The sequence below is a fragment of the Salmo salar genome, chromosome ssa22 (genome assembly GCF_905237065.1).
Source record: "Salmo salar chromosome ssa22, Ssal_v3.1, whole genome shotgun sequence".
NCBI classification, from domain to species: Eukaryota; Metazoa; Chordata; class Actinopteri; order Salmoniformes; family Salmonidae; genus Salmo; species Salmo salar.
In genome coordinates, this window is record NC_059463.1 from 3,322,211 (window position 1) to 3,348,599 (window position 26,389).

Below are 26,389 nucleotides of genomic sequence, written 5' to 3' on the forward strand. Positions count from 1 at the left end.
AATGACCACCCAGAAACAGTGTTGCATCTTTTTTGGCATTGTATTCATGTAAGAAAACTGTGGCAAGACATCAGTAGATTTATAATTGAACACATTTATGAAGGTCTTACACTATTGTGGAAAGATGTACTGCTTGGATTCTTGACCTACGATAGGAATAAGCTGAAACATTTCTATGTAACTAATTTCATTATTCTTTTGGACAAATTTCATATTCACAAATGTAAATTTACAAACAAAAAAACTAATTTTCTTACCCTACAAAAAGAAATTGAACTGTATTTTAAGACAATTAAATACTCTACTAACAAAAAAGCTGTTAGAATTAGAAGTGTATGTATGTCCCATTAGGTCCTTGTGTAATCAAATCAAATCAAATGTATTTATATATTGCCCTTCTTACATCAGCTGATATCTCAAAGTGCTGTACAGAAACCCAGCCTAAAACCCCAAACAGCAAGCAATGCAGGTGTATAAGCACGGTGGCTAGGAAAAACTCCCTAGAAAGGCCAAAACCTAGGAAGAAACCTAGAGAGGAACCAGGCTATGAGGGGTGGCCAGTCCTCTTCTGGCTGTGCCGGGTGGAGATTATAACAGCACATGGCCAAGATGTTCAAATGTTCATAAATGACCAGCATGGTCAAATAATAATAATCATAGTAGTTGTCGAGGGTGCAACAAGTCAGTAACACAAGAGTAAGTGTCAGTTGGCTTTTTCATAGCCAATCTTTGAGAGTATCTCTACCGCTCTTGCTGTCTCTAGAGAGTTGAAAACAGCAGGTCTGGGACAGGTAGCATGTCCGGTGAACAGGTCAGGGTTCCAGCAGATCTGGGACAGCAGGTCTGGGACAGGTAGCACGTCCGGTGAACAGGTCAGGGTTCCATAGCTGCAGGCAGAACAGTTGGAACTGAAGCAGCAGCACGGCCAGGTGAACTGGGGACAGTAAGGAGTCATCAAGCCAGGTAGTCCTGAGGCATGGTCCTAGGGCTTAGGTCCTCCGAGAGAGAGAAAGAAAGAAAGAGAGAATTAGAGAGAGCATATTTAAATTCACACAGGACACCGGAAAAGACAAGAGAAATACTCCAGATGTGACAGACTGACCCTAGCCCCCCGACACATAAACTACTGCAGCATAAATACTGGAGGCTGAGACAGGAGGGGTCAGGAGACACTGTGGCCCCATCCGATGAAACCCCCGGACAGGGCCAAACAGGTAGGATATAACCCCACCCACTTTGCCAAAGCACAGCCTCCACACCACTGGAGGGATATCTCCAACCACCAACATACCATCCCGGGACAAGGCCGAATATAGCCCACAAAGATCTCCGCCACGGCACAGCCCAAGGGGGTGCGCCAACCCAGACAGGAAGACCACGTCAGTCACTCAACCCACTCAAGTGACGCACCCCTCCCAGGGACGGCATGGAAGAACACCAGTAAGCCAGTGACTCAGCCCCCGTAATAGGGGTAGAGGCAGAGAATCCCAGTGGAAAGAGGGGAAACCGGCCAGGCAGAGACAGCAAGGGCGGATAAAGTAATGTGATATTGTACCCCCTAGACCAATTGTCCTTTGTATATTATCCATATATACTTGTTTCCCTCATGTACATCCTGTATTGATTTGTTGTTAATAAAAATAAAAAAATAACTTAAAAAATTTCAAGCGCAATTTGTAAGGAATGGTAGCCTCATAGGAAATGTACGTAGACATAACATGCGCAGTTTGACCTAGTCCAGGAAGTGACGTTGCATGCTGGCTCAGTGCTGCCACCTCTCATTGAGTATCTCTAGTTAAAGGCCAACCGGGGTACTGCAGGCTGCCATCAACTATTCAATTATTCTTATAACTTCTATGTGCGATTTTGTAATATTAGTTTCAAGGACATACATCTGCTGTAATGGAAGCATATATGGGTACCTGGATTGTCTTCGAAATGTGTATTTATTTACACGAAGATTGACCATGAATAATGTTTCACTAGCCACTTTAAACAATGCCACTTCATATAATGTTTACATACCCTTCATTACTCATCTCATATGTATATACTGTACGCTATACCATCTACTGCATCTTGCCATCTTTATGTAACTAAATGTATCACTAGCCACTTTAAACAATGCCACATTATATAATGTTTACATACCCTACATTACTCATCTCATATGTATATACTGTACTCTATACAATCTACTGCATCTTGCCTATGCCGTTCGGCTATCACTCACTCATATTTTTGTACATATTCGTATTCATTCCTTTACACGTGTGTGTATAAGGTAGTTGTTGTGGAATTGTTAGGTTAGATTACTTGTTAGATATTACTGCATGGTCGGAACTAGAAGCACAAGCATTTCGCTACAATCGCATTAACATCTGCTAACCATGTGTAAGTGACAAATAAATGTGATTTGAATATTGCTATTTTCCCCTTCAATATAATGGGGGATCATTTTATTTGCAAACAAAGCCTGCAGTACAATTTGGTCGGTTCAATGAATGGGGCAGTAGTTCCCCCCTTCCGACAGTGGAGGCCACTGCCGACTGACTGATCTACAAATCACCGTGCATCATAAATACATTTGATAAACAACTACTCATTATTACTTCTAGATCAGTCAAGTTACCATTTACCCACAATGCACCATGGATTTGGTAACTAGTGACAACCCTCGAACCCTGACAATGCGACACTCCATTTTAACTCATCCACAGTTACTCGATCAGTAGAACAGTGCAGAAGATAGCCTCCCCCATCTCTCGTCAGGACTAAAAAGGAAACGCTTGCTACGTTAGCTAGTTTATTCCAAACCAAAGCTGGGGTTTTTTTTAGCTACATTGAGCACCGACTTGACAGACAAGCAAGGGACAGCATTTGTTGAGAATTCCATAAACAACTTGAGATATTTACTAGTATATTATCTCATTTATAAACCACAACGTAATCTACAGTGATGCCATCCGATAGACCATTCAAACAAAGAAGGTCATTCGGTAAGTATCGTCAGCTGTTACCAGTTGCTAACCACAGATCTTTGAGTTAACCTTAGCAAGCTAGGCATATTCTTTACTGGACTGGCAATATTGTATTGTTGAAAACAGCTCAACAGTGTACTCAGTATTCCTCGTTATGAATGTAAGTGTAATGGTAGTTACTTAAAGTAAATTCGAATACATTTGTTGACAACACAGCCAACGCCAAAGAGGCCTTAACTTTGATACTGACGTTAGCATGCTTAAGCTAGCTAGGCTAGTTGATCAGCTAACAACGTCAATAATAAAGGCATCCGCATGCTTCCCAGCCGAAACAGTATGGTTGAATTCGTACATATATTGACGTTTTTGTACTTCGGTGAATGTTTTTTTCGGCTGTTCGACCGCACATTTTTTTAGGAGGCAAGCCATAGTTTAGAGCCGAAGTCTTCGCCCCTTCGTCAGTGATTGGTCAACAGTGGGGAATCTTCAATAAAGTATTTGTCATTCAAGGAGAGACAACTCGTTTTCATGCAATTATTTTTAATTGAAAAATACTGAAAACAAAATTACATGTAAAATGGTGCAACTAAGATCTCTTAGTCAAAAACGTCAAAAATAATGCACGATTTTTGTTGTTGAGTTATCTTAAATTAATTCTGACTTTTTTGAGGAAGTGTAAACTGACTACGGCGTCTAAAAACTTTACAAAATGTACTATTGCCTACAATTCAAGGCGGCGTACAATTCAGGGCGTCCCTTTCCCCTTGAGTATCCTGTTGGTTACAGCCCCCTAGCAGTGTCCTTCGCTCCCGCCTGCCGAACAACTGCCATCATAAACATACCTGCGGGAAAGTAGTGCTCTAGCCAGCTACAGTCAAAGACAACTCTGTGCTTCCTTTTATTGCCGCCGCCTCTTCTTCTGTGGGGTTTATCGACGGTTGGCAGCATCCAACGTTATGATGCTCATCACTGTATCCTGTGTCAAAAGGTTTGCTGGACTTCGCTAAAGATCTGTAGATTTCTACATTACTACATTATTATTATTTATGAAGTAGGGCCTTGTAAACAAAAAGGGTGTTTACAAGGCCCTACTTCATAAACTTTCGTTTGAGTTTCCTAGTCCCCATAGAGCTAAGTAAATCTGCTTTTGGTTTTAATGCACCGTATTGCCTGAACAAAATTCAAAATACATTTAATCTTGATGTTCTGGAGCTGTTCCCACGCCTTTGCCGGACAGTTGTGCTTGTCAAGCAGGCGCGAAGGCCAATGTGTCCCGGTGTTGCCGTTCATGCCCTCCCCATTGAGTAGTAGTCTGTATGTAGGCTATATATAAAGGTGACATCTAGATGGTTATCAATATTATTTATTGTGTAGGCTGCTATCCTATTTGAAATAAAATTGTGTGAGAGAAAAAAAATGGCCACATTAGCTACCGCTTGTACAGTCAGGTCAGAAACACACAACTTTCTTGAGTGGCAATAAATCTGCCCAATTAGCTGATTGGCTTTCCGTACACCCACTCCTTCTATACTCCGTCGCAATATTGGGCTGCAGCTACCCATACTTGAGTTCCACTGCATTTTTTCATTGTTCCCCTCTAATCGGGGACTGATTTAGACCAGGGACACCAGGTGGGTACAATTAATTAGAACAGAAAACCTATCAAGCTCCAGACCTCGTCGGGTGAATACCCCTGTTGTAGGCTATGAATTTGAAAGTGGTTACATTTGCCAAGCCCCATCCCTGAGCTTTATTACCAAGTAGTGGGATTACCGTTGGGCAGAAACACAAACTCTGGATTGTGCATGGGTGCCAGAAATGATTGCATGATATGTGTATTTGTGTCAGGCCATTCTAAATTATTACCCTGTGCAGTGCAACACAATTGACAGAGCAGTCACATGTCCTCAATGTCTACACATGCATTTGCACTGCTGATGTAGGCTAATTTGGGTTTGACTACTGCAGGGCTCTACGCTAACTTTTTTCCCAAGGAGTACATGTGCTCCTAAATGAAAAAATGTAGGAGCACAGTGAAAAATGTAACAGTTTATTAACAAACAATTTATTACATACATATTTATACTGCGTGTACTAAGGGACACACATCTGTGGAACAGCACATACCACCAAAATCAAACATTGACCCATGCCTACTAGACGCAAAGGTTATCAGTTGTCCAGCTGCTTTTGTATGTTGGCCGTCTGGCACGCTAAGATGTCAGCCAGCGGCCAGAAGACCCCTCCAGGCTGATCCTCATCAGGTCTTCGGTGGTGGAGACCCCCAAGGCAGCTTCTTGTCGAATTCTTAATCTGGTTCTGCGCGTAGAAGCCTCACTCACACTGGGTGGCTGAAATGGGCAGCACCAGCATAAGCTGCACCAACTCCAATATGTTCTAGGGAAAATATATATTTTCATTTTATTTAAACTCTTACCATTAACTTATCAAAACCAACCATATGATACCATACATAACCACTCAGGACTGTTAGTCTACCTTGTAATCGTGCCTGTAGGTATCCTTTGTCAACATGGTCTCCCACAGGCCACTGTAGGATTTGTCCTTGAAATTGTGGCTGACCAGGATTTTCAGCCCCTGCCACTCATCCTGGATTGCAGCCATGTTGCACCCTGATCTGCAGGATTAAACAGAGCAAGTGCGTTTGCAAATATGCAAACATATCATTGTCTCATATGGCAGTGCAGTGTCAAATAAATTATTACCTCTCTAGAGGCTCCTTGAAATGCCTCATCAGGTATGCCACACCATCATCGCCAAAGGTGAGAAGGCTGGCCTGGTCTTCTGGTCATGTGTCAGTTTAGCACTCTGAAAGACTCCACTGGGGTCTGGACACCCTCATCTTTCAGCAAACCACCAAACCTGGCTTTGAGATTATCCATGTTGATGGCCGCCTCCATGTGCTGCTTCAGCTGGGGATTGGTGAGGTCCGTGAAGCCTTTCAGATTCCCATTTAGTGTTATTCCATTTTAACAGAAATAACACGCATACACACACAGAGACACACAATGAAATGTCTGGCCATTTGTCTGTCTCCCATTAAAATAAATGTAAAGACTTCTCTACTGCATTTCCCTCCTTATCGTCAAATTGTTCTATTGGGCAACGAATACATTGATTCTCACACTGAGAATCTGTCTTAATCATCGATTTTAATCATCAATTTCTCTTACATCCTAACAAGCCCTCATCCTAACACACCTGGAATCTCTTCTCATCACCCTGCTGCTAAGCAAGCATGGTCTGGATCTTCTCCAGCATGCCTCCTGCCTTTGCCCTAAGCTTTAGTGCTTCCAGTCTGGTCACTGTCTTCCTCCACTCTGATGTGGCTTGGGGGAGGATCAGGTCATTCCTTTGGAGGGTGAGGCTAAGTGCGGATAGCTCCTCAAATATGTCTGAAAGAAAATGGCAGAATACTCAAGAGTGCATTCTCTATTTCCCGCTTTATCTGTTAAGTAATCAGTAAATAAACTGTCACCGTCAATTACTTGATTCTGAATCGTCATTTGAGTCTTGAACCTATTTTTTTTTTTAAACTAGTGTGGTATTACATTTCCTGTGTCAAACTGACCATCTTTGTCCGTCCTTGAACTTCCGCTGTTGTTGATGCCACGGCCAGGTGCTCCATGTGCTGCAGAACAACTGGCCTTTGTCAGTGGCAAGGTCCTTGTCTTGTCCATGCCGTAGGAACACTTTGAGGGCTCTGTGGACATGGGGGATCCAGCGAGTTCCCTTGACGCTAGACGGTGTGCAAATATCCACACCGAACTCTTGCGCGAGAACATTGAGCTCTCGTTTGGATTTTCCGCTGAAGTGATTCGTCTTCCATATCAGATTCAGAAGATCGTACACGACAGACACCTTTGGCTCTTTCTTCTGAATGGTCAGTATTGCCAGCTCTAGTCTGTAAGTCGGAACAGAATCTTCCAAACAATTCAGTCTCCTTCCCCCCTGTCTCTTGTGCCAACAGAAAACAATAATTCTGTGGTATTTACCATTCCAGCAGTTAGCGCACGCACACAGACAGTATTGTTTAACATTCTCTGCTAGCAAATAAAACTAAATCATAGAGAATTTATTAGTTACAAACCTACGTGGCATACAGTGGATTGGGATTATATGCGCCCTGCCTCTCTCTGCAGGTGGGCAATTACTCCCCCACCGTGGCCCATGTTCACAGCGGCACCATCTTCCCCGAAGGAGATGCACTTCTTCATCCATGATCCTCCTCTGGGCGAACAGCACGAAATGTGGCCTTTGTGGCATCCAAAACACCTCGAATGACAACACAAAAAAACAATTATACAAAAGTATTTCTGACAAACTAAATTATCTCCATTATGAATAATGATTCAACTTTACACAAGAATAAAGCCTATAAAGAGGAACAATTTACTAATGGCATGAGAGTGCTCAAGGGTCTGTTGTCCGACCAGGAGATTGACTGGCTTCCCATCCTTCAACAAGCGTATGTAGACAATCTCGCATTCGGTTTTGGATATCAGTGTCTCCGTCTATTAGAACGGCAGGATACTTCGCGGCTTTCAGCTTCGCTGACAGGCTCTCTCATTATGTCAGCAATTTGACCGATCATCTCCGCACGTCTTACATCATTGTCAACTCCGTTTTTGTGGTGGAGTCTAAGCAGCCTAAATTTGACGAAAGGTTCTTCTTTCGCAATGAAGTATGCAATGTTTATTTTCAGTTGCATCCTCTTCTCCTCTTCAGACAGCAGCACTTGCCTCCTCAAGGCTGCTGACACCGTGCCTGATTGGTTTCTCTTGTCTCAACAGGTACAGATCTCTGCACTGGATATGCCGCCGCGAGATGTTATGTTTCGCTACGCTATCGCTTTTCAGATGCGGGCTTCCTGACACGAAGGACAAGTTGCCCGCCTGTTTCTGCCCTGTACAATATTTGCAGAACATGACGTTGTTTTTAAACTCTAGCGATGGGAACATTTTGAGCCAATTCGCATTGAATCTATATGTTCTCCCTCCTCCGGCTAGTGACCCCGGGGGTCACGGTAGCTTCGCTAACGTTAGCCACCATGTCAACATTAGCCTCCTCAGGTAAACCTTGTGAAGAGGCTTCATTAGTTGAACCTTGCGAATCCCCCTTCGCCGGATTCCTCTTTCTCCTCGTGTCTTTTTCGCTTAAAATAAAATTGAATGGGCTTCATTTTTAGCGATGCCTGCATGTTAATACTATGCTGATACTATTTTCCAGTGTTGTTCACCTTTCTCTGACTGGACTGCGTCATCACAGAAAACTCTACTGTGGTTGGTGCATGCCGCTTGTGGAATGTGGGAGCGGGGGGGAAAATAGATTACGGTAGGTTGTAATCTTTAATTGCACACTGTGCTTGTAAATAATTTTTCCGGTTCGCACAAATCTATTTTTAGGGGCAAATGCAAGTGAAATACTCACACTTTAGAGCCCTGGACTACTGTGGAAAACCATTCGCATTACTGAACCCAGTATGCTTATTTTGAGAACTCTTTGACTGTTTAGTCATAGCCTATGTTGGTCATGTTTGCAGTTGCACATCCCATATCAAAGAGACTTTAGTTGCTATGCACCCCATGTATGGACACATTGGTGCCTCTCGGGTGGTTCAAAATGTTGATCAAAGACCACTTTCCTGTGGAATTTGAGTGTCTGTAATTCTGTATTTTATATTCATATATTGTAAAATTGCAAAATACAGTGCTCCCTTGAGAAAGAGACCTTGACCTCCCTGTATAAATACATATAAATTCTTATCTGCAGCTGATCGTTGCAAAGAAGTGCATCAAATCCGTGACCAGCACCCCAACAAAATCCCAGTAAGTTACCTGACTCTGCCCTCTATAGAACAGAATCACATAGTCACATCCAAAATTATTGGTGCCCTTGATGAAGATGAGAAAAAAAGACTAAAATAAATAATACAAATACTGAGGTATATTGTATGCTTTAAAAAAAGGGGGGAAATTGTATTATTTTATACTAATACAATTTATCAGAGATTTTGTTTTACAAGCAATACCTAAAAAAATTATTGCCACCCCTTTTCAATACCTCACCTTATAACGGCACTAAAATAATTTATAAAGATTGGAGAACACATTGGGAGGGATCTTGGCCCATTCCTCCATACAGAATTTGTATTTTATTTGCTCATCTTTATCAAGGGTGCCAATAATTGTGGCTCTGACACTTTATTTTCCCTGCTCACCACACACAATGAAGAGCTACATTACACTTGTCTGCGTAGAATTCGGTTGTCTGGCTGTTGTTGCTGAAAGCTCTTCATTTATCAGTAAATTGATTACAGTAAGAGCCTTTCTTGATGTAGTTCACATGATACCCGGACAAGCCCACTGCAGAAGGCTATAGCCAGGAACCACACTGAATGCTATCTTTTTCGATTAGTATATGAAATATTCGTCCAACATATCTTATAGTGCCTTAATATATGTGATGTAATATATTCAGTATTAATTGGTTTTATGATGATGGAATTACATCTTATAACTGTTTATCATTGCTTGGTGCTCCCCTACAGGTAATCATTGAGCGTTATAAGGGAGAGAAGCATCTGCCTGTGTTGGACAAGACAAAGTTTCTTGTCCCTGACCATGTCAACATGAGCGAGTTAGTGAAGATAATCAGGTAAGACCATTGAGTCATGACTTAATGAGGTTTGGATTTGATGACATGTTGGTAGTCCATGGGCAACAGAGTCATGGACACTATACCCCACACTTTGAACCTGAATGTCCATTTATGGTGAGATCATTTCAACACCTTAAACACTTTGCCTTTCTCTCCCATAATGTAAAGCAGTGTACTGACTGTTCAGTTAGTGTGTACTTTAGTCAACGCATTCTCTCAAAGTCTGGAAGGGAACTGTATGTGCCTGTATCCCCAGTCTCATGTTGACCAGATTGTTTACTTGTCTGGAGTGTCACCCAGAGAGCGGGGCGAGCCGCAGTGTGCCAATAATTGGTGCACACACTGACCCCGACTTCCTCGGGAGACTTCTGCTGGAAACACTCTAGCACCAAAATACACCCTGTTATCATTGGGAGAGACTCTCTTCCTGTTTTGTGCTTGTCTCTTCATATTACAGCCATGTCAATGACATGTGGGGCGAGGGGGAGTAGACCTTAACTGTTTCAGCACTGCTCTGTGTGATATATATATATTTTTTTCTTAGGTTCTGCCACAATAAATTATATTGAACTGGAGTACTTGAATGAAAAAAATATATATACACTACCGTTCAAAAGTTTGGGGTCACTAAGAAATGTCCTTGTTTTTGAAAGAAAAACACTTTTTATCCATTTAAAATATCAAATTGATCAGAAATACAGTGTAGACATTGTTAATGTTGTAAATGACTATTGTAGCTGGAAACGGCTGATTAACAAAAGGAATATCTACATAGGCGTACAGAGGCCCCTTATCAGCAACCATCACTCCTGTGTTCCAATGGAACGTTGTGTTAGTTAATCCAAGTTTTATCATTTTAAAAGGCTAATTGATCATTAGAAAACCCTTTTGCAATTATGTTAGCACAGCTGAAAACTATTGTGCTGATTTTAAAGAAGCAATAAAACTGGCCTTTCGACTAGTTGAGTATCTGGAGCATCAGCATTTATGGTTTCGATTACAGGCTCAAAATGGCTAGAAACAAAGAACTTTCTTCTGAAACTCGTCAGTCTATTCTTGTTCTGAGAAATGAAGGCTATTCCATGCGAGAGATTGCCAAGAAACTGAAGATCTCGTACAACGCTGTGTACTGCTACCTTCACAGAACAGTGCAAACTGGATCTAACCATAATAGAAAGAGGAGTGGGAGGCCCCGGTGCACAACTGAGCAAGAGGACAAGCACATTAGTGTGTCTAGTTTGAGAAACAGTCTTCAACTGGCAGCTTCATTAAATAGTACCCACAAAACACCAGTCTCAATGTCAACAGTGAAGCGGCGACTGTGGGTTGCTGGCCTTTTGGTGTTTTGCGGGTACTATGTGTGTGTAGATCTGGGGCTCCCGAGTGGCCTAAGGCACTGCATCTCAGTGCTGGAGACGTCGCTTCAGACCCTGGTTCGATTCCAGGCTGTATCACAACCGGCCGTGATTGGCAGTCCCATAGAGCAGCGCACAATAGGTCCACCGTCGTCCGGGTAAGGGTTTGGCCAGGGTAGGCTGTCATTGTAAATTTGACTTGGCTAGTTAAATAAATGGAAAAATGGGGGGGGGACGTATCAATTTCAGAATAAGGCTGTAATGTAACAAAATGTGGAAAAAGTCAAGGGGTCTGATAACTTTCCGAATGCATTGTACACTCACTGGACAATTTATTAGGTACACTATCCAGTACCGGATCAGACCCCCCTTTGCATCCAGAACAGCCTGAATTCTTCAGGGCATGGATTCTACAAGGTGTTGGAAACGTTCCACAGCGATGTTGGTCCGTGCTGACGCTATGGCATCACTGCAGATTGGATGGTGGTACATTCATGCTACGAATAGCTCATTCCATCTCATCCCAAAGATGCTCTATTGGGTTTGGTCAGCAACAATGTTCAGATACGCTGTGGCGTTCAATTGGTATCAAGGGACCTAACGCGTGCCAGGAAAACATTTTCATTTTTAGCTGATGGGAGGTGAACCCGGGGTGTTCGTCTGTTGCAATAGCCCATCCGTGACAAGGATTGACGAGTTGTGCGTTCCGAGATGCTGTTCGGGGAAACCACTTGTACCGTGCTTTTTGTTGTCTGTTTGTGGCCCGCTTGTTAGCTTGCACGATTCTTGCCATTTTCATTCAACCTCTCATCAATGAGCTGTTCTCACCCACAGCCCTACTGCTGACTGGATGTTTTTTGTTTGTCGCACCATTTTCTGTAAACCTTAGACAATGTTGTGCTTGAAAATCCCAGAATGGCGACCAGTTTCTGAGATACTGGAACCGGCATGCCTGGCACCGACGATCATACCACGCTCAAAGGTCACTCATTTTGCCCTTTCAAATGTTCAATCGAACAGTAACTGGATGCCCGTCTGCCTGCTTTATATAGCAAGCCACATAACTCACTGTCTGTAGGAGCAATCCATTTTTATGAAAGGGATGATTTCAGTCAATAAAAAAACAAGTGCAATTTAAGATTGATTTATTGAAACCGTAATGTTATATCGTGGCACACAATCTTCAAGTAACCTCAGCAGTGGAGCCTATGGCTGTGCAATGGCATGGCCTTTTGTTAATTTAGCAAACAAGATATTCTTATTTCCAGAGCCCTTATTTTAGTTTATTTAACCAGGCATGTCAGTTAATAACAAATTCTTATTTACAATGACGTCTACCGAAAGGCCTGCTATGGGGAAGGGGGCTGAGATGAATGAATGAATATTGGACAAAACACACATCACGACAGGAGAGACAACACTTCATAAAGAGAGAACTAAGACAACAACATAGCAAGGCAGCAACATAACAACAACATGGTAGCAGCACAAAACATGGTACAAACATTATTGGTTACAGACAACATCACAAAGGACAAGAAGTTTGAGACAGCAATACATCACGCGACGTGTCCATGACTGAGTCTTGAATGAAGAGATTGAGAAAAAACTGTCCAGTTTGACTGTTTGTTGCAGCTCGTTCCAGTCGCTAGCTGCAGCAAACTGAAAAGACGAGTGACCCAGGGATGTGTGTGTTTTAGGGACCTTTAACAGAATGTTACTGGCAGAACGGGTGTTGTATGTGGAGGATGAGGGCTGCAGTAGATCTTAGATGGGGGGGAGTGAGGCCTAAGAGGATTTTATAAATAAGCATCAACCAGTGGGTCTTGCCACAGGTATGCAGAGATGACCAGTTTAGAGGAGTATAGAGTGCAGTGATGTGTACTATAAGGAGCATTGGTGGCAAACCTGATGACTGAATGGTAAAGAATATCTAGCTGCTCGAGAGCACCCTTACCTGTCGATCTATAAATTACGTCTCCGTAATCTAGCATGGGTAGGATGGTCATCTGAATCAGGGTTAGTTTGGCAGCTGGGGTGAAAGAGGACGGATTACGATAGAGGAAACCAAGTCTAGATTTAATTTTAGCCTGCAGCTTTGATATGTGCTGAGTGAAGGACGGTGTACCATCTAGCCGTACTCCCAAGTACTTGTATGAGGTGACTACCTCAAGCTCAAACCCTCAGCGGTAGTAATCACACCTGTGGGGAGAGGGGCATTCTTACCAAACCACAAAACCTTGTTCTGAACACCTGCAAAAAAGGTAAAGGGTAGAGAAAGCTTGTTGGACACTAAGAAAGCTTTGTTGTAGAGTGTTTAACACACAATCTGGGGAGGGGACAGCTGAGTAGAAGACTATCATCTGCATATAAATGGATAAGAGAGCTTCCTACTGCCTGAGCTATGTTGTTGATGTAATTTGAGAAGAACGTGGGGCCTAGGATAGAGCCTTTGGGTACTCCCTTGGTGACAGGCAGTGGCTGAGACAGCAGATGTTCTGACTTTATACACTGCACTCTTTGAGAGAGGTAGTTAGCAAACCAGGCCAATGGCCCCTCAGACACCAATACTACTTAGCCGGCCCACAAGAATGAAATGGTCTACCGTATCAAAAACTTTGGTCAAGTCAAAAATAGCAGCACAACATTGCTTAGAATCAAGAGCTATGGTGACATCATTGAGGACCTTTAAGGTTGCAGTGACACATCCATAACCTGAGCGGAAACCAGATTGCATACCAGAGAGAATACTATACACATCAAGACAGCCAGTCAATTGATTGACAACTTTTTCCCAACACTTTTGATAAACAGGGCAAAATAGAAATTGGCTTATAACAGTTAGGATCAGCTTGATCTCCCCCTTTTAAATAAATAAAGGACGCACAGTGGCTGCCTTCCAAGCAATGGGAACCTCCCCAGAGAGGGGGAGAGAGGCTTGGCGATGATGGGGGCAGCAACCTTAAAGAAGGGTCTAAACCATCTGACCCAGTTGCTATTTTTGGGGTCAAGTTTAAGGAGCTCCTTTAGCACCTGGGACTCAGTGACCGTCTGCAAGGGAAACTTTGTAGCGGGGAAAGGGAGAAAGAGGGAGGAGCATCAGGGCTAGTCGCAATTAGAAGGGGTGGGAGATGAGGAAATGTTGGATGGGCAAGTCAAATAGGAATCCTGACTTAATGAAATGGTGATTAAAGAGCTCAGCCATGTTCTCCTTTTCAGTAACAACTATATCATCAACATTCAGAGACATGGGCAGCTGTGAGGAGGAGGGTTTATTCTCCAGGTCTTTAACTGTTTTCCAAAACTTCTTGGGGTTAGACCCACAGTGAGAGAACGGCTCCTTAAAGTAAATCACTTTGGCCTTCCGGATAACCTGAGTGCACTTATTTCTCATTTGCCTGAACAAGAGCCAGTAAGCCTGAGTATGTGTGCGCCAAGCCTTTCGCCAAATTGAATTCTTGAGGTGGTGCTCCTCTACAAGATCACGGTTGAACCAGGCGCTGAACCTGTTTTTAATTATTATTTTCTTTATGGGGGCGTGTTTGTTAACAATACCACTTCAAATATAAAAAAATAAGGATCAAGTGTCTTTGACTTCAAGCTGATTCTATACCAATTTACAGAGGCCAGTTCATAAAGGAAGGCTTGGATTATTTGTGAGGATAACATCAAGAAGAGTAGCCTTTTCTGGGTGTTTAGAGTCATACCTTCTGGGATTGGTAGTAATCTGAGAAAGATTTAGGGAGTCCCATTGCTTTACGACTTGGTCAGGTGGTTTAAGCATGTCCCAGTTTAGGGCACCTAGCAGGACAAATTCAGACTTTGTGTAAGGGGCCAGGAGAGAGCTTAGGGCAGGTAGGGTATAGGCCGGAGGACGATAACACCCAGCAACAGTCAACAAAGTGCTATTTGAAAGTTTAATGCTTAAAACCAGCAAATCACCAAGTCTGTCCCTAAACAATTTGGAGACAACCGAGCACTGAAGGTGATCCTTGGTAAAGATTGCCACCACCACCTTTGGAAGATCTGTCTTGCCGAGAAAGGTTCACATCAGTATTCAAAACTCTTCATTAACCACGTCTCAGTAATGACCAACACATCTGGATTGGAGCTGTAAACCCACACTTTCAATTGATCCATTTTAGGTAATAAGCTTCTAGTGTTAACGTGCAGAAAACCCAGGCTTTTACGAGCAGAAATCGGTGAAACATATCAGAGCACAAGTCAGAATCGGGGCTAGCAACAGTAGATGGGCCAGGGTGTACATTCACATTTCCAGATATCATCAGCAGTAATATAATCAGGGCACGGCAGAGGACAGGGAGAGCTCTGCAGTGTTGATTTATAACATTTGAATGTGCATTAGATGGCAACAAGATCATATTGTAGAGCAATTTCATCAGGTAACATGAATACAAAGCCGTCGAGAGGTGGTTAGAATAGGATGGGAAGCCAAAAGTCCGTGTAACCAACAGAGTCAGAGTCCCGAGTGTGGGAACAAACACAGTCTGTCCCACGGTTGGGTAAACAAGAAAGCTTATAGTCAACATGAGGGAAATAGCATAAGGCACAACAACAAAAATATAACCCCAACAGTGCGTGTGTGCTGGAGGCTAGCGAAAGCTTGGGAGAGAGGGTGGAGTGTGGCGGGGGTACCTGTCAGTCAAGACGCACCTGTTTTTATATGAAGAAAAACAATGTAATAGAACAGAATATTTTTCCAAATGAAAACTTCAATGTTATTCTCAAATAGTGATAATTTGAAACTGGGCTCAATTTGGTGAGTTCAAAGACAACTTTTTTCAGGGTTTGTATTTATTATGAAGCTACTCTTTCTGGGGTCCGGCAAAATTAAGGCAGTTATACTATTTTAAAAACATTACAATACATTCATAAGATTTCACAACACACTGTGTGCCCTTAGGACCCTACTCCACTACCACAAATCTACAACACAAAATCCATGTGTACGTGTGTGTATAGTGCGTTATCGTGTGTGTATGCATGTCTGTGCCTGTGTATGCATGTCTGTGCCTAAGTTTTTGGATATATTTTTTTTATCTGTTTTTTAAAATCTGATTCTACTGCTTGCATTAGTTACCTGATGTGTAATGGAGCTCTGTAGTACTGTGCGCCTCCCATAGTCTGTTCTGGTCTTGGGGCCTGTGAAGAGACCTCTGATGGCATGTCTTGGGGGTATGCATGGGTGTCTGAGCTGTGTGTGAGTAGTTTAAACAGATAGCTCAGTGCTTTCAACATTTCAATACCTCTCACAAATACAAGTAGTGATGAAGTCAATCTCCTCCACTTTGAGCCAGGAGAGTGACATGCATTGGGTTACAAACCCAAATCTTGCTTTCGATATACAGACGTTCAATTTAGTTTATTCTGCCTATTCTTTGGAATTTTCTAAATGAACATTTCCACATTGAACACTGCATGGTGATCAATCAATCAAATGCATTTATAAAGCCTTTCTTACTTCAGCTGATGTCACAATGTGCTGTAGAGAGACCTAGCCTAAAACCCCAAACAGCAAGCAATGCAGGTGTAGAAGCACGTTGGCAAGGAAAAACTTCATAGGAACCAGGCTATAAGGGGTAGCCAGTCCTCTTCTGGCTGTGCCGGGTGGAGATTATAACAGAACATGGCCTAGATGTTCAAACGTTCATAGATGACCAGCAGGGTCTAATAATAATAATAATAATAATAATCACAGTGGTTGTAGAGGGTGCAACAGGTCAGCACCTCAGGAGTAAATGTCAGTTGGCTTTTCATAGCCGATTATTCAGAGTATCTCTACCGGTCCTGCTGTCTCTAGAGAGTTGAAAACAGCAGATCTGGGACAAGGTAGCACGTCCGGTGAACAGGTCAGTGTTCCATAGTCGCAGGCAGAACAGTTGAAACTGGAGCAGCAGCACGACCAGGTGGACTGGGGACAGCAAGGAGTCATCAGGCCAGGTAGTCCTGAGGCATGGTCCTAGGGCTCAGGTCGTCAGGGAGCGAGAGAGAAATACTTAAATTCACACAGCATACCGGATAAGACAGGAGAAATACTCCAGATATAACAGACTGACCCTAGCCCCCCGGCACATAAACTATTGCAGCATAAATACTGGAGGCTGAGACCGGAGGAGTCGGGAGACACTGTGGCCCCATCCGACGATACCCCCGGACAGGGCCAAACAGGCAGGATGATAGATTTCGGCCACTACATCTGTTTGGTGAGTAGGACTAGGCTTAAAAGAATACTCTATCAAACTAATAGTTTTGCATATTTTCAGTGTGGAACCTATGTTTTATCTGGGTTATAGCCTAGCCCTAGGCTAACCAATTCTAAATGGAACTAGCAGTTCATAAAGTTCATAAAATGGGCGTGACGCAATTATTCCAAAACTGTAGCTCATTGTTGGAACACACATTTTCCTACTTCAGTCAACCAGTCCATTTTGAATTTCTAATAAAACTGTCATTTGGCAAGGAATGTAGGTTGTGTATCCCATCAGTTAAGTTTTTATGAGCATGTATTTCTGTAGGCCTAATGTGAGCTTGGGTGTGCACTCAGGATGCGTGTGTAGAGGTCAGATTGCAGTTGAGTGAGAGAAAAGGGGAATTTGGGGAGAGAACTGCAGGATGCGTGGCATAGTTTCTTTTGTTGAGCCCCGCAAATGCACCTGTAGGTCTATGGAACACTGGAGTCAGAGAATTTAAGGAGAAGTATCTTTTTTTACAACCCTCGTTTTGGGGGTCCAGGGTCCCCCCTGGATACATTTTTTTTATGTAGAAGGATGATGAAGATCTGTTCTGGTGACCTTTTTAAAATGACATTCTACTCCAAAATACATTTCAAATTAAATTATGCTGAAATCATTTAAAATATAATTTCCACCTCCAGAAATGAGGCCACTAACATATTTGCAAAATTATTTGTTTCAATTATTTTAACATATTGGACCATGCCCCCCGAAACATGAACCGCCCGCGCTCCTTAACACCCTCCAGCTTAACCCGGAAGCCTGCCACACCAATGTGTCGGAGGAAACTCCGTTCAACTGGCGACCAGGTTCAGCCTGCAGGTACCCGGCACGCCACAAGTAGTCTCTAGGGCGCGATGAGCCAAGTAATGCCCCCCGGCCAAACTCTCCCCTAACCCGGACGACACTCGGCCAATTGTGTGCTGTCCTATGGGACTGCCGGCTACGGCCTGTTGTGGCACAGCCCAGGAGTGAACCCGGGTCTGTAGTAACGCCTCTAGCGCTGTGCCGCTCGGGAGGCCCTCAGCTTTTCATTTTATATTAAATTTGTAACAATGTCAAACACAACTCCACTTTGACATTATGGGGTATTGTGTGTAGGCCAGTGACAATCTCAATTTAATCCATTTTAAATTCGGTCTGTAACAACAAATTGTTGGAAAAGTCAAGGGGTGTGAATACTTTCTGAAGGCACTACAGTGGGGTCTGAAATTATGGCACCCTTGATACAGATCAGCAAAAAGACTAAAATAAATACATGCACTAGTTAAGTATGTTCAAAGCATAACAATATCTCAGAGAAAGATTACGTTTAATCATTTTTTTCTAAAAGATACCAGTCAAAATTGAAATAAATGAATTAAGCCCTAATCTATTGATTTCACATAACTGGAAATACAGATATGCATCTGTTGGTCACAGTTACCTTTTGCCTCATGCAGCGTGACATCTCATTCAGTATTTGTATTTATTATGGATCCCCGTTAGCTGATGGTGGGAACTGGAACACAGCTGATCTCAGACAATCCCGTAAGGGAAGAAGCCTGATGTGGAGGTCCTGGGGTGGCATTGTTACACATGGGCCGGTTGGACGTACTCCCAAATTCTCTATAACTACGTTGGTAGAGAAATGAACATTCAATTCTCTCGCAACAGCTCTGATGGACATTCCTGCAGTCAGCATGCCAATTGCACGCTCCCTCAAAACTTGAGACATCCGTGGGATTGTGTGTGACACAGTTGCTCATTTTAGAGTGGCCTTTTATTGTCCTCAGCACAAGGTTCACCTGTGTAATGATCATGCTGTTTTAATCAGCTTCTTAGTATGCCACACCTGTCAGGTGGATGGATTATTTTGCCAAAAGAAAAATGCTCAGTAAAGAGATGTAAACAAATTTGTGCACAACATTTGAGAGAAGTTTTTGGAACATTTCTGGGATCTTTTATTTCATCTCATGAAACATGGGACCAACATGTTACATGTTGCGTTCATATTTTTGTTCAATATAGTAAAATCAAGTTTGTTTCAATATAATTCAAACTTTTGTTTTAGCAGTGTTGTGGACTCGAGTCACAAATTTGATGACCTTGAGACTCCATTTGAAAATAAAATAACTTGAGACTTGGAGCCTCAAAACTTGGGACTTGACTGACATGAGACTGATGACTTGAAAATATCTGGCCAGGTTTTGTCATGTTGTCACTCATTTTGTGGTACAGAGTCTCAATGGATTACTCTCCACGCAGCCAGAGACCGTAGCCGCAGCATCGCCCTTCCAAAAAAAACATCCAACAGATTGGCTAGTGAAACGCACACTTGGCCCTCTGATTGGACCAGCAAACTGGCATTCAACACAGGTCGGGTGAGCTAGCGAACAGATTGCTGATTTGCTGTACAGCTATAGGATCAGGTGCATCACAAACGTCATTGTAGGGAGAGAGGATTGTCATAATTAATAAATAAATATTCAGCTCCAAAAATAGTTTGGTGATCAAGAATATTAACTATTTACTTTGCCAACTCACCAGCAATGGGACACCAAGCAACAATTACCAGCATATGCCTACTGGTCTTTTGGTATGTCAAAATTACTTGAAATAATCATTAATAATTAATTTACTTATGAAGCTTGAATTTGGAATTTAAAATGTAATTATTACTGTGGCGAAGACGCACCATAATGGCTTGTCTCTCTCCACTTGCGCTCTCCAAACTCCCAACAGTGGAGAGTGCTTTGTTCTTTTGTTGAAATGTTTGCTGTTGATTTCACATGTGTAAATGCATATGTGGTAAATCTATATTCCATCTAATCCTACAATAATTGCTAGCGTTTCATCATTTCATTCGTAAACCGTTTATTGCAAAACTTTGTTTCTGTTTCCGTTTTATTTAATTCAACGTATGGTTTCTTTTGTTCGTATTTCCCGGGTTATGTCGGAGTTCCGTGTGTCTGTCCTATGTCGCTGTCATTCTGGTTGCATAATAGGAGTGCGCGTGCCTCAGTTCACATAGAAATAGGCTTCGTGGCCTGGACGCCACGCTTTGGTGTCAGTACATTTGAATAAGAATCATTAACCTCTCTGGGCCAGTGGGACGTTTGCGTCCCACCCTAGTCAACATCCAGTGGAATCGCGTGGCGCGAAATACAAATACCTCAAAAATACTATAACTTCAATTTCTTAAACATATGACTATTTTACACCATTTGAAAGATGACTCTCGTTAATCCAACCACGTTGTCTGATTTCAAAAAGGCTTTACAGCGAAAGCAAAACATTAGATTATGTCAGGAGACTACCCTGCCAAAAATAATCACACAGCCATTTTCAAAGCAAGCATATATGTCACAAAAACCAAAACCACAGCTAAATGCAGCACTAACCTTTGATCTTCATCAGATGACACTCCTATGACATTATGTTATACAATACATGCATGTTTTGTTCAATCAAGTTCATTTTTATATCAAAAACCAGCTTTTTACATTAGCATGTGATGTTCAGAACTAGCATAGCCACCGAAAACTTCCGGTGAATTTACTAAATTACTCATGATAAACGTTGACAAAATACATAACAATTATTTTAAGAATTATAGATACAGAACTCCTTTACGCAAACGCTATGTCAGATTTTAAAATAGCTTTTCGGCGAAAGCACATTTTGCAATATTCTGAGTACATAGCTCGGCCATCACAGGCTAGCTAATTTGACACCCACCAAGTTTGGGGCAACCTAAACTCAGAATTACTATTAGAAAAATTGGATTACCTTTGCTGTTCTTTGTCAGAATGCACTCCCAGGACTTCTACTTCAACAACAAATGTTGTTTTGGTTCCAAATAATATATAGTTATATTGAAATAGCTTCGTTTTGTTCGTGCGTTCAGGTCACAATCCGAAGGGTAACGCGCGAGCGCATTTCGTGACAAAAAAATTCTAAATATTCCATTACCGTACTTAGAAGCATGTCAAACGCTGTTTAAAATCAATTTTTATGCTATTTTTCCTCGTAAAATAGCGATAATATTCCAACCGGACAACGTTGTATTCATTCAAAGACTGAAAGAAAAAAAATGGAGAAGTCTCGTGAACGCGCATCTCAGTCTCACTGTCCCCAGGGAGGCCACTTACAAACTCTGCTGCTGTACTTTGCCCAGAGACAAGAGGCACGTCATTCCGCTTTCTGAACGCTTTAGAGAGCCAATGGAAGCCTTAGAAAGTGTCACGTAACAGCACAGATGCTGTAATGTCGATAGAGATGCAACAGAAGGACAACAAATTGTCAGACAGGGCACTTCCTGCATGGAATCTTCTCAGGTTTTGGCCTGCCATATGAGTTCTGTTATACTCAGACACCATTCAAACAGTTTTAGGAACTTTAGAGTATTTTCTATCCAAATCTACTAATTATATGCATATACTCGTTTCTGGGCAAGAGTAGTAACCAGTTTAAATTGGGTATGTTTTTTTTATCCGGCCGTGAAAATACTGCCCCCTAACCCCAACAGGTTAAGCCTGATTTCATACGAATGTAACAATGGATGTGAAAATGTACTTTTATATTGTAGAGACAGTTTATTGGTTGTAATTACCAATTGGGTAATTGTATGGTCCTGGGAGGGGCCAAGTGCTTACATGTACCTATTTGAACTCCTATTAGACAGATTTGGTTTTTCAAGGGGAGGCTGTGCAGTCTTGCCCTCTACCTGTGTCCATTCAGATAGGACAGGTTACAGGGATAGTTCACCCAGATTAAAAATTACACATTGGTTTCCAGTCTATGGACAATGTATGACAGCAATTCATGCTTTGGTTTAATTTCCATGACATTGTTTCCGCATGCTAACGTTTTAGCATTTCTGGCACAAATCCCATTCAAGTAATGGGACCGATATTTGCATTTTTTTTGCACATCATGTACAAATCATCAAAGGATCTCAAATTGATTGTGAATTTGTCACTTATAGATGATTTGAACATGAAGCGTGAGAAATATCAGTCCCATGACTTGAATGGGATCTGTGCCACAAATGCTAAAACATGTGTAAACAGTCCCAGGGAAACTAAACCAAAGCATGGATTGCTGTCATACCTTGTCCATAGTTTCCTTACACTGTAAGCAGTCTATTTTATTTTGTAATTTGGTTGAACTATCACTTTAAGCCTGATACAGAGACTATTTATTTTAGGTGATTGCCTGTGTCCAGTTGTGGTCAAAAGTTTTGAGAATGACACAAATATTAATTTTGAAAGTCTGCTGCCTCAGTTTGTATGATGGCAATTTGTATATACTCCAGAATGTTAAGAAGAGTGATCAGATGAATTGCAATTAATTGCAAAGTCCCTCTTTGCTATGCAAATGAACTGAATCCCCCAAAAACATTTCCACTGCATTTCAGCCCTGCCACAAAAGGACCAGCTGACATCATGTCAGTGACTCTCTCGTTAACACGGGTGTGAGTGTTGACGAGGACAAGGCTGGAGATCACTCTGTCATGCTTCTTTGAGTTTGAATAATAGACTGGAAGCTTCAAAAGGAGGGTGGTGCTTGGAATCATTGTTCTTCCTCTGTCAGCGATGGTTGACACGCCTTCCCTGTGGCTCAGTTGGTAGAGCATGGTGTTTGCAACGCCAGCATGGTGTGTGCAACGCCAGGGTTGTGGGTTTGATTCCCACGGGGGGCCAGTGCAAAAAAATAAAAAATAAATGCATGAAATGTATGTATTCACTACTGTAAGTCGCTCTGGATAAGAGCGTCTGCTAAATGACTAAATGTAAATGGTTACCTTGAAGGAACCACGTGCTGTCATCATTGCTTTGCACAAAAAGGGCTTCACAGGCAATGATATTGCTGCCAGTAAGATTGCACCTAAATCAGCCATTTATCGGATCATCAAGAACTTCAAGGAGAGCGGTTCAATTGCTGTGAAGAAGGCTGCAGGGCGCCCAAGAAAGTCCAGCAAGCGCCAGGACCTAAAGTTGATTTAGCTGCGGGATCGGGGCACCACAAGTACAGAGCTTGCTCAGGAATGGCAGCAGGCAGGTGTGAGTGCATCTGCACCCACAGTGAGGTGAAGACTTTTGGAGGATGGCCTGGTGTCAAGAAGGGCAGCAAAGAAGCCACTTCTCTCCAGGAAAAACATCAGGGACAGACTGATATTCTGCAAAAGGTACAGGGATTGGACTGCTGAGGACTGGGGTAAAGTCATTTTCTCTGATGAATCCCCTTTTTGATTTTTTTGGGGGCATCCGGAAAAAAGCTTGTCCGGAGAAGACAAGGTGAGCGCTACCATCATTCCTGTGTCATGCCAACCATAAAGCATCCTGAAACCATTCATGTGTGGGGTTGCTTCTCAGCCATGGGAGTGGGCTCACTCACAATTTTGCCTAATAACACAGCCATGAATAAAGAATGGTACCAACACATCCTCCAAGAGCAACCTCTCCCAACCATCCAGGAACAGTTTGGTGACGAACAATTCCTTTTCCAGCATGATGGAGCACCTTGCCATAAGGCAAAAGTGATAACTAAGTGGCTCGGGGAACAAAACATTGATATTTTGGGTCCATGGCCAGGAAACTCCCCAGACCTTAATCCCATTGAGAACTTGTGGTCAATGCTCAAGAGGCAGGTGGACAAACAAAAACCCACAAATTCTGACAAACTCCAAGCATTGATTATGCAAGAATGGGCTGCCATCAGTCAGGATGTGGCCCAGAAGTTAATTGACAGCATGCCAGGGCGGATTGCAGAGGTCTTGAAAAAGAAGGGTCAACACTGCAAATATTGACTCTTTGCATCAACTTCATGTAATTGTCAAAAGCCTTTGACACTTATGAAAGGTTTGTAATTATACTTCAGTACTCCATATTAACATCTGACAAATATCTAAAGACACTGAAGCAGCAAACTTTGTGAAAATTAATATTTGTGTCATTCTCTAAACTTTTGTCCACGACTGTATATTTTATGATATGGCATTTTCACCATTGGATCACCAAGACCTGTAAATAAATCTATAATCTACACTTGCCTTGCTTTGTGCTGATTTCATGCCCGTTACAATTGCTACAAGGTCCTTATTTTACAATGACAAAATAATGAAAAGGTCTGTCTGGGAGCCTCTAGACAGATTTGTAGTTGAAGTATTTTTTTTCACGACTTGGACTTTACTCAACCCGTTCTACTTGAGACTCGAACCTTGCGACTTGACTTGTGACTCGAATAATAGTGACTTGGTCCCACCTCCTTTGTTCAGTCTGTTACACAAAGTAACAATCACGGCTAACAGTGTCACCTTGCGTGTACAATTATTTAATTCTGTGCATCCATTGCTAATTGTTGAATCCTCAATAAAGCGATGCCTGTTCTATGACCTGCCCCTTGAAGGTAGACATTCAATCTGATGCCAATTATAGTAATGCTGTGTGTGGATTTTAAACTTGCTTGCATGAAATGCTTGCCTGTACTCCGAATACACAAACCATGCAACACCTCCAGGTGATTCAAGCTAAAAGATGGGTCATATTCATTAGGCACCAAATGGACTGAAGCAGGGAACGACTACCTGGACTCACCAAATAACTGCTTGTTTTCATTTTACTACAGTGTGCCCTAATGATTGTGTCCATGGTGTAGTGATCAGCCCTGACCTCTGTATACCCATTCCCTTCCAGGCGCCGGCTGCAGCTCAACCCCACACAGGCCTTCTTCCTCCTGGTCAACCAGCACAGCATGGTGAGCGTCTCCACACCCATCTCTGAGATCTACGAGCAGGAGCACGACGAGGATGGCTTTCTCTACATGGTTTACGCCTCTCAGGAGACTTTTGGATACTAGGGAGAGAGGGCAGTCTGGTCAAAGAGATGGGAGGCACAGGGGTACAGAGAGAGGCGAGGTTAGGTCAAACCCAGCTGTGTGTTTCTATCTTGTGCCCCCCCCCCCCCTCCCCGGATGATTGAGTTCCCTTAAGGATAATTAAACAGACACCACCATGTCTTTTCATGACACTAGTAGGTAAACAGGAACGCTATGTGCAACATCCCCCTCCCCCTTTTTCCCGCCTTATTAAAACTAGCATCCCCAGTGGAAGTACATTTCTATTAGGAGTCTTTTTTTCCTTTAGTCATAGGCTAGTGTTTTTGGCCCATTGGTTTTGATTTTATAGTTCATTATTTTATCTCCAACTGGGACCTGGTTTTTCAGATAGAGTAGAGCACTGTTAGTGTTTTTGTTTTTTAGGTTTTGTAACACCTTTTTACTTACGTGGTCATAGGTGCTATTGCCTAAACCAATGGTTATTAATCTTGTCTTGAGTTTCCCCAATATTGACACAGCTTACCTTTCTGGCACATCTGCCAAAAGTGCAAGTGAATTTAACTACACAACAAGACATGCAATTGCTCTACCATAGGCTAAGCCATCAATATCCCTGTACCTAAATCTGCTAGAGCATTGGGTATTTTAGGTTGTTCTCCCCTCTCCCTCCATTTAAGTACTGTTTAATAATCAATCAGATTTGTTTGTCATCTTTAGCAGTTGACTGGTTCCATGAGCAAGATGACCATCCGTACAGTCATAACAGGTAGTGGTGGGTATGTGTGTTGTGATATAAGCTAGTACTTAGAATTGAGTAGTGGAAACAGATGTATGATGTAGAAATAAATACGCTTCTTTGCACATATACATTTATACTATTATAATAAGACTCAGTATTGAAAATAAATAAATGACTAACACATTTGATTCTTTTTGTATCTGATATTCTCTCCTTTAGAACACTGTTCTGTACGTATGCCTTTGGTAAAATGACTTTTGAAACTGGGTTTGTGATGCACTACATACCTTGCATGTTTTTCATCATTTTTTTGTATTGATTTTGGCAATAGATATAATTGTTTTTAAGTGTATTAAAACATTTCTTTTTAGAATTGTTTCCAAACCAAAAACTGAAAATGTATGTTAACAATTGTGTGTGTGTGTGTGTGTGTGTATAAACCATAAAATACTGAAGTTGTGTTTATTTAAATTCCTCAATTGTAACTAATTCAAGGAGTATAGCATTGCTTCAAATTCATTTTAAGCATTTGACGAATAAAGCAATTAGAAATGTAAA

The 26,389-nt window shown here is 42.1% G+C and overlaps 1 protein-coding gene and 1 long non-coding RNA gene across 5 annotated transcripts; one reads left to right on the forward strand and one right to left on the reverse strand.

The window, feature by feature from the left end:
* The first annotated feature begins 2,744 nt into the window (after positions 1 to 2,744).
* On the forward strand, positions 2,745 to 26,389 carry map1lc3a (microtubule-associated protein 1 light chain 3 alpha). The gene is given in 4 exon segments (NM_001139589.1): positions 2,745 to 2,999; positions 8,775 to 8,830; positions 9,553 to 9,659; positions 24,951 to 26,389. Coding segments are annotated over 4 exon segments (366 nt in total). The 5' UTR covers positions 2,745 to 2,959; the 3' UTR covers positions 25,114 to 26,389.
* Positions 5,018 to 8,260, reverse strand: LOC106582644 (uncharacterized). Of its 4 annotated transcripts, none has more exons than XR_006761279.1 (5): positions 7,399 to 8,260; positions 6,574 to 7,277; positions 5,708 to 6,397; positions 5,481 to 5,619; positions 5,018 to 5,378 (listed from the first exon to the last, which is right to left on the reverse strand). It is a non-coding gene; the product is annotated as an uncharacterized lncRNA (long non-coding RNA). The 4 variants fall into 4 exon arrangements; XR_006761281.1 differs by having other exon boundaries at positions 6,574 to 6,906; positions 7,093 to 8,260; XR_006761280.1 differs by having other exon boundaries at positions 5,708 to 5,940; positions 6,204 to 6,397; positions 6,574 to 8,260.